General features: G+C 44.4%; 1 protein-coding gene across 1 annotated transcript; it reads left to right on the forward strand.

Moving 5' to 3' along the window:
* The first annotated feature begins 49 nt into the window (after positions 1 to 49).
* LOC121666576 (sterile alpha motif domain-containing protein 9-like) lies at positions 50 to 8,909 on the forward strand. The gene is made up of 5 exons (XM_042032263.1): positions 50 to 490; positions 753 to 890; positions 2,141 to 2,284; positions 2,744 to 2,788; positions 3,304 to 8,909. Exons 4-5 carry the CDS (start codon positions 2,785 to 2,787, stop codon positions 7,959 to 7,961), a joined length of 4,662 nt encoding a protein of 1,553 aa, XP_041888197.1. The 5' UTR covers positions 50 to 490; positions 753 to 890; positions 2,141 to 2,284; positions 2,744 to 2,784; the 3' UTR covers positions 7,962 to 8,909.
* Positions 8,910 to 9,477: the final 568 nt, after the last annotated feature.

Below are 9,477 nucleotides of genomic sequence, written 5' to 3' on the forward strand. Positions count from 1 at the left end.
GGCCTGGTGCTCTCAGAGCTGTCAGAACTGAGTGGGGGAGGAGGCAAGGCCTGCAGCAGCCCCGTCCTGCCTCCCTGGGGAAGGGACGTGCCTGGTTTTTGGTGCCTGGTTTTTGAGCCTACTCAACTCGTTGCCTGCCTCTTGATCCAACAGAGGATGCAGGAATTGTTCGGGTGGGGGGGAGCACTGAGCCTCCCTGAAGGCCCAGGAGCCTCTGACAGTCCCCAGGCACCAGCCACCTCCAGTCTGGTGGCTGAGGCAAGTGCACAGGTCAGAGAAAATGGCAGGAATTTGTGCTGCTAAGATAAAGATCAAATGGTTTTCGTGAAACTGAGCTGATAACAGATCACGTGTTTTACAGGAAACAGAAAGTCACTAAGACAGTTCTGTGTGCAGCACAGCCTTCCTGGGCCCCAGTGGCAGAGGGCCTGGGCTAAGGAGCCTCTTGTGCTCTATTAACTACCCTGCCAACCTCTCCACTACTTACTTGGTGAGGAGGCCTGGAGTGAGTAGGTAGCTAATACAGAGGGCAGTAAGTGAGGTGGATCTAAAACTTTAAAATACAAAAAAAAGAATAAATATATCCTACACCCCATCCTGACAGCTGGTTTTGGTGAGGCTAGGCTGCTGGATTGTAACGGCAGCACCACGCAGCAGAAGCACTGCTGCGAAGGGGGTGGAGACTGGATGGCTCACCAGAAATGTTTGTCTAAAGCAGTTTCCCCTTTTTTATTTCCGGAATAATTTTCAAGAGACCCGCAGGAGCTGCAGAACACCCACAGTGCTCATACTGCTGCCCGTGCAGAGCCTGGCACCCAGGTGTTGGAGCACCTTCCCTCCCTTCCTCCTATGGAAACTCCCTGCAGGCAGCACTGGAGACACTCGGCAAGGTAAGCCCTCCGTGCGCTGCGGGCCATTCAGCCCGGCGGGTTACTTTACTGGTAGCAGGCTCAACGAAAAGTGAGGATGTCCCTCCACTGCCACCCACCCAGCTCTGTCCCCCCGGCCACCCCACTGGGGTAGGAGCTGCTCGGCAGCACTACATGGGACTGTCTGAGAGCTCAGAGACGTGGGAGCGAGGCGCAGACAGCTCTGCCCCCAGCCCCGCAGCTGCACCCCCTCGCTGCCCAGCCGTGCAGCCCAGAGCAGCCAGAGCCCACTGGAGCACAAACCCGGTGCCACCAACTAGCACCCGACTGCTGCTAGAACCAGGAGGGATCAGGGACCCCCGGGCCCCCTCCAGCCGCGCCTCCCCAGCCCTGCCCCCGCTCTGCTCAGCCTCCATTCCAGTTTCGATTCCCCGGCAAGGCTTTTTGCTCTGAAACGCTTCCTGACGTCAGCTGTTACAGCGGGCTGGGGCGGAGAGACAGGCGCGGAACGGGATTCACCACAAGCCGACCCACTGTACAAGCCCAGCCATGGGAGGCGGCCAAAGGCTCTAAAAGACCAGTATTTCAGAGCCATTTTAGCCCCCTTTCTCGGGGAAAGCTGCACCAAGTGTCAATGGAAATCAGTCTCCCACCCTTTTTATAACCAGCCTGTTTACGCTTACGCTGAGGGATGTCTTACAGCTACAGCACATCTGGGCAGTCCTGTAACAGGCTCCCCCTTAGAGCCACCTGCTCACACGAAAGTTACAACCATGCTGGTGCCTCAGCCCCCCAAGGCTTGCACAGGGCTGACCAGGTGCAAAAAAGCTTAATGTGCACTTGTTGGTTTTTTCCAGCATACCCTATTCTCCCAGAACCAGTATCTCCCCAAACCACTACCTTCTGCTGAGCTCACCTCCTGCCAAGCCATAGTCCCAGGGACTGAGCACTCGTCTCCTTCCCCCAGTAACACCTTTACACTTGCGGATATTGTGGAGACCTTGACCAGCTGCACTGGTGGCTGCTCCTTTTACACTTGCTGGTGCTGTTTAGCACCACGAGCTGCAGGGGTGGAGCTGGCTGAGCTACTGCACCAGCTGAACCAGAGAGTTGAGCCCCCACACCACAGTAAGAGAAGAAACACCACCATCACAGTGCACCTTTTACTGTGACCCGTGGTGTCCAGGCTCGTGGATGGTTATTGCTGACTGTGAATGTCTCATATCTCTGCTGTCACACTGAGCAGTGTATTTAACCCATTCCTCTTGCAGTACGGAACTGGCTGTCCCTGCAGCCAACCCCTGAAATGGAGGCTGGGCACAAGAAGGATGTCACAACTCAGGCGAGGACACCCCATTAAACAGAAAACCTTCTGCTGGGTTGGGCAGTGAGTTAACTGCTTCTTGGAAATTTTGGTAAGCACCAGAACAGATGCGGGAAAAGAGAAGGAGCAGGGGAGAGTATACCCACCAAAGAAGGGAGGGAGAAAGGGAGTGTGAAGGAACAAAAGGCAGGGAGAGTGAGAAAAAGCAATAAAAAGCAAGAGATGGAACCTGGGGGATACAGTGGTGGTGGGCCTCCTTTTCTCCAGTACATATTTCTTTTGAAAGAGCTGTTAGGCTCAGCTGTCAGCACAAGCTTCTCCAGCAACCCCTCCTATTTCCTTCACATTCGTGTGTGAGAGGCAGGAGCAGCTGCCTTCACACAGGCACACAGAAACAGCATAGCTGGCAAGAACAGGCTTTTAGAGGTACAGAAATGACCTTGGACCAAAAAGGTGGGGAGGAAGTTGGGAAAATAGAATACCAAAGTCAGCTTGAACTAACACAGGAACATTAACTGTAAATCTGAAGACTTATTTTTTCCCCCTCTAGGGTTTTGTTCACTAACAGCAGGATTTCCCTCACCAAAGACAATGGGTATGTATTGCTTTCAGAAAATTTGTATTTTATATGTAGCAATTTACTTTTTAATATCTGCATTTGAAGGATTCATCTCTAGTGGGGAACTAATCAGTACTCCTATCATCATCTTAGGGTTTGTATTGATGCTATCTTCCTTTAGCAGAAAATAATCAGACTCAAGTGGGTAAATAATCTACCCAAACCTGTCCAGTTTATGGAATCCAGTCCTGCCAATTCCCATAAACCTTATCACATCATTCCCTGCAAAAAACCATTCTGAGTTATTTCCTTGACTGCCTTTGAGGATAATTTCCAAGTCTCCTTCCTAGTTTCCTGCTTTGCTGATTTATTAGTCTTGCACCACTGTTTAGAACTGCTTCTGATTAAGGATACTTTGTCCTCAGAACTGACATACTTGAGAAATTAAGACCTGCTCTCTCACTGTGACTGGTAGAAAGAAAATAATCTAACATTCAGCATGGCCAAACAAAGATTAGTTTGTATTAGTTATATGTAATTTTAACTTCTAGATTACAAAACATTACCTGTGAATGAATGGGATGAGAACCATGTAAAATGTTGGCTGGAGTCTACTGGAATCAAGAAGGAGTACGTAGATAAACTATATGCAGAAGAAGTGACAGGCCCAGCACTAATAGAACTGGATGAGTCTTTCCTCAAAAAAGACATAGGAATGAAGAAAGGCCAAATCCAGATCTTAATCCACAAGAGAGATGACCTTCTGCAGCTCCAGGACAAGGCACAGCAAGCGGAGGACTCCAGCAGCAAAACACCCGACAGAACAGATGCACAAACAGGCCCAGCCAGAGCCAGCAACACCCCCGCCCAGGGCACAGCAATTGGAGGCAGCTCTGGTGCTGTGGGTACAACCAGCAGCGAGAACACAGCTCCTACTTCTGGCAAGAGGCAAAGAAGCAGCAAGAAATCCCAGCTTCAAAGTTCTGATGAAGTTTTAGAGCTCAGAAACTGTCGGCCATTTAGAAGTCAGGATACTGATTTCAAATACGTGAAAGACACAGTTCTTGCTCCAGAATCAGGAGTCAGTGATTTAATAATTCCTTGCCATGAATACAAATCTTTTGCCATTGCTGCAGAACTGAACAAATATCAAGTGCAGTCAAAATTTGCCTCTGAAGTGATACGATTTGCTTCAGCCTGCATGAACATTCGAACAAATGGCACCATCCATTTTGGTGTCATGGACAGTGTTGAGGACAAGGGCTGGAAACACGGACAGATTGTTGGCATAAAGGTCAAAAACCGAGAAGACTTTGTTGATGCACTGGATTATATAGAAAAGTGCTTTTGCAGTGATTTACAAGAAGTTGCAAGAAAATGTATTCACCCACCTGTGTTTGTTGAAGTGATTTCAAAAGACTCTCAGGAACAAAGATTTGTAGTGGAGGTTGACATTGAACCAACATTCAGCTTGGTAAAGAAGAATTGTTTTGAAGTTTATTTACCAAAATACAACGAAAGCAGCCAGAAAGTGATCCTGACCAAAGAACTAGCTCTCTACCAGAGATTAGGAGCAAAGTCTGAACCTGTGCAGCGCAACAAACTCACTGCTTTCATTCAGGCTGTGCCAGACAGGGACACTCAAAGAGAAAGAGCTGAGCTCTCCAGCAAACAAGTACCTACAGAAATACCTCAAGATTTAGGAAGAAAGTTATCAATTCTATTAAATGATGGCAAAAGCTACATGGATGATTCCCTACGGTACATCCTTGTCACAAACAGCTGTGAACAGGACAATCTGAATTACATCAACTTTTTAATGCACTTGAACATTTTCTGTGTCTTTGACTTTGATGAACATTCTAATGTGTCAGGACTGTACAGCAAGTACAAAGAGCACCATGAAACAAGTTCTTATTTTTTACAGGATTTTTTCAAAGAAATTGATAATTCTCCCTCTCAGAAACTGTTTGATCAGACCAGCTGGATATTCTGCAATGGGCGCAGTGACTTCCTTGGGGATGAAAAACCTTGTGATGAAAATACATGGATTAGAACAAAAAAAAAATACCTGAAGAAAGTAATTACTTGTATCTGTGAGGAAATTCTGCCGGAGCGCTCTTTCATTGTGCTTTTTCTATTGCTATCACCAGTGCAGAAACCACTTGTGGACACTTTTCAGGAATTCTATACAGAGATGAATGGCATGGAGTACATCATCTGCATTGCAGAGTCCAGAGAAAATTACAGAAAGTGGGCTAATCTAGCTCAGGAATCCTGCAGCATTGAGACACTAGAACAATGCAGTATTGTGGGTATGAAGCTCAGTCATGTAGATGCCACCATCCAATCAATGCTGCCTTCTACAGCCCAACCCAGACACCTGCCAGCTTCCACTGGAGGGGTGTGTACACTTCCCTTGCGGGAAGAAGAGAAACTGTATTCCCTAGAAATCCTTTGTGCTGACCAATGTGATGATATCAAATTAAATCTTTGGACTGAAAAACAAAAACAAGAAATAGAACAAAATTTTTACCGCGGGAGAAAAATCATGTGGGAAAACTTGTGGCTTGCTGATAAAAAACTCTGTGGGGATATCATTGAACGTGAAGCATGCACGGAGGCAAGCAAACTCTTGGACGGCATTTTGCGAGGAAGTGGACAAAATTATTCTGTGGCTAAACTAAAGATATTTCACCATCCTGGAAGCGGTGGAAGCACAATAGCACGGCAAGTTCTATGGAAAAGCAGAAAGCGTTTTAGATGTGCTGTTACCAAGACCTCATATTCACCTTCAACTGTTTGTAACCATGTGCTTGCACTTAGAGATTATGAAGAAAAGGAAATCACTCACTGTTTTCCTGTGCTGCTCCTGATCGAAGATTATGATGATGAGTACTTTGAAGAACTACAGATTGAGTTAATGGAGGCTGTAGCAACCAGGAAAATGAATACCTCCAGACCTTACTTCATCCTTATGTGCTGTAGACGATGCAATGACCCTGAAAGGCTTTGCAAGGCTTCTCCACTGGACACAGTTGCTGTCACTCACAAGCTGACAGAGTCAGAGAAAAATCTGTTCAACACTAAACTTGAAAAACTGAAGCAGAAAGATGTCAAACCGGAATTCATACTTACGTTTGTTCTGATGTGTGAGGAGTTCAATAAAACGTACGTGTCAGACTTGGTAGCGCACATACTGCATGGCATTGACCCTTTCTCTCGTGACACCTGCTTGATGCGTTACGTGGCTCTGCTCAACTGTTATGTACCCAATTCATACGTTTCACTGTCACACTGTGAGGCTTTTCTGGGGCTGGGGGCATATACAGAGAGTAAAGCAAGGGCATACGATTTCAAACATCGCTTGAGTGAACAAGCAAGAATGATTTTTATTGAGCTAAGGGAAAGTACTACTTATATTTCATCTGTCCGGATAATACACTGCCTGGTTGCAAAAGAAATTCTGCATCAGCTTTCAGGGAATCAATCACTAAGTCAACTTGCAACAACTCTTCTTCAGGAAAAGATACTCTTTGAAAACAGATTTGGACGTGAAGAATTCATAAAGTTTATCAGACATCTGTTTATTCGACGTGATAAAAGAAGCAGGGGTGACAATACCGATACTCTCTTTTCCCCATTCATTGAACATGTGTGTGAAGCTGAAGACTGTGAAAAAGCTATTGCTGTTTTAAAAGCTGCATATGAACTCCTTGGAAAAGATCCATTTTTTGCCCAGCAGCTTGCCAGACTAAATTACAGCAACGAAAAATTTGAAGATGCAAAATACTGGGCACAGGTCGCAAAATCTCATTTGCCAACTGATTCATATATTTTGGATACAGAAGGTCAAGTCTACAGGAAATGGTTTAGCTTCACTGTGGATAAAATGACAGAGGAGGACACCCCTGAAAGGATCACTGAGAAGATAGAAATTGCTCTTAAAGCTATGAAATGCTTCAGGGCTGCACAGCAGGCTGCAAAGGAAGAACGTGAAATTATGAACAACGCTGGCTATTTTGGAGAAGTAGAAGTAGGTTGTCGCCTTCTTCGATTTTTGTCCACACTCCCTGTATTCCACAGAAGTCCAGAGGGGGAATATACTGAGCTTGTGAAATACCTCACCACAGACTACATTCCTGAAGACATAAAAAGAACATGGGGAACACTTCACTCCCACTTAAAAGGCTTGCGCCAGAACCTGTACAATGCTCTGGAATGGATTTCAGAAGAACTAAGTTATTTCCAAACAGATAAAAACCAAGAGAAGGATGATGAAAATGATGATAAGGAAGAACAAATTTATAATCCCAGAAAATGGCTGAAAAGACAGTCAGAGGTATACGCTAAATTTTTTATCTCAACATCACTTATTGATGACAGCAACAATGGTCCTGAAACTCAGCTCATGAGACGTATGAGTATTTATAGGAGTGGTGGAGGAAATGTCACCAATATCCTGTCATTCTTAACAGATAAGAAAGAGAACAGGTCAGCTGAAAAGCTAGAAAGGATCCTTAGTTTCTATCCAGAAAACCCGCTAAGGAACAGGCTAGAGGACAACGATCTGATCAATTATATTTTGAGCCACATCACATTAGCCTGCTTAACACCAGGATCAGCCAAACTCCTTCCACTGCCAACTCTGCGTGAGCTCAGTCTAAGATTCTTCAAAGGAAAACGACCATTTCCAGCAAGTGCCTTTTTTTTGCTCACCTTGCTGTACTGGCCAGATGAGGCATTAGATAAAGAGCCTAATCCAGATAAAGATGAAATTTTAACTTCAGCCCTTCAAACCCTGAAACGCTTATATGACATCAAAATGAAAGATGTTCCTACCAGAAAGAAAAGAATCTACACCCATTTTTTTCTGGGAAAAGGTTATGGCTTAAGTAAGATTGTGCACAAAACTAAAATTGATAAATTGATGGTGGGATCCTTAGATGAAAGGAGAATGAAGTGGCTGCATGGAACTGTATGGAATATTTCCATAATTCGTGACAATCTCAAAAGAGTTTCTGGCTGGACCAAGGACAGAAATTTATTTATACGTGGTCACGTGAAGGAGCTCCGTATCTTGCCACTCCATCATGAATCAGTGCCCGCTGGAAATGAAAATGTGACCTTTTATTTAGGCTTTTCATTTAATGGCCTTGTTGCTTTCAATATTGAGGTTGAAAATGATCCAGCTATCAGAAGAACATAAGGTATGCAGTACATTACCGTATGCACTGTGCTCTTAAAATGCACAGCACTGGAACTGTCCACTCTCACATTTAAAACTAAAAGTGGACTGCCCTGGGTAAACACCAGGCAACAAGAAAATCAGAGTTAACAACTATAATAGTGACAAAATAACTAAAAAATTTTGAAACTACTTGTAAAAGTGTACTTAGAGTCAAGCCTTTGATAGTTTTGGAGTCACAGAAAGCAAGGTTTCAAACCAAAGACAACAGTCAATTCCTTTCTTCTCACCTCATAGATTAGGATTTGTGGTTAATTTCTGTGTAGTCTTGATCGGTAAAAGAATTTGTCCAGTGTAACTACATTTTTGCTCCTGAATCAGCAACAGAAAAGTGAACTCACACCACATATGCAGCTCTGGCTGTAACATACTTTGCTCTCTGACACATACCATGTATGAAATACAACTACCAACTGCAAAGCCAGGGTCAGTATAGAAGCAATTTTACAGCTGACTTTGCAAACATCAGGACTGACAAAAAAGAGGTCTCAAATTCTGTGTAACTCCTGCATTGCTTCTCTGTGCAAACATTACTTTACTAGACATATTTGTATCTAGGGTGGGGTGCAGAGACCTGTGAGCAGAGATATGGATGACATAAAAGATTATTTGTAAGCACTGTGTTTCATAGTCCAAGCAATTCCTGCACTTGGTGAAATGATTTTGCATTATCATCCAAGGAATGCCAGAGTACAGAACTCAAATCTGTCTGTAACATACATCCATGATTTGAAAAATGCAAAGTTTTTCAGTGCTGTGTTTGCAACCATGATGTCACATTCAGCTTCTAATAACAAAAGTGCTTGTTGTTGGAGTTTCACACTGTTTGATGTAAGATACTGTGACTAAAATTGCCTAAAAAACTGTCATGTAACTTGTTTTAATCTAATAAATATCTTTTATGAAGAATTACCATTTCTCTGTGAGCTTTATTACCCTTCCTGAGGATGTATTTCCAACAGTAGCTAGGTATGATTTGCTTTTCCAACTGCAGCCAAGATCTGGGCACAGCCAAAAACTGTAAAAGGAATTGCAAGCCATAGTGAATTCAGAAGAAAGAGGATGAAACCAAAGACTATTGTCTAATTCAAGCCTTCACATTCTGGCCTCAGGTAGCAGAAATAATTGCCAGAAGCAAGAGAGCTGAAGGATCAGAGAAATCCCCCTCTGCTCCCCAGCCCCAATGCAGGGGACAGGAGTATGTTTGGAAAGGGCAAAGGCAGCTTTCCCAAGTCTAGCCTGGGGCATGATGGCTTCAACACGGAGCAGAAATAGGATATGCAAACTTACTGAAAAGCACAGGAATGAAAAGCAAAGCATCGACTGCTCACTAGATGTAGAACCTGCTCAAATGCTGTGGCAGAGGCAAAGACTTAGTTTTTAAAAGAAACTGTTACCACGATGAAAAATTACAGCCACCTTGGCCAGGAGGGTCTGTCTTGTAACTTGTTTTCTGCCTGCACACACCCAACTAGAT

The sequence above is a fragment of the Corvus kubaryi genome, unplaced genomic scaffold, assembly GCF_017639235.1.
Source record: "Corvus kubaryi isolate FWS band 111438036 unplaced genomic scaffold, C.kubaryi_AGA036_p1.0 37353, whole genome shotgun sequence".
Lineage (NCBI taxonomy): Eukaryota > Metazoa > Chordata > Aves > Passeriformes > Corvidae > Corvus > Corvus kubaryi.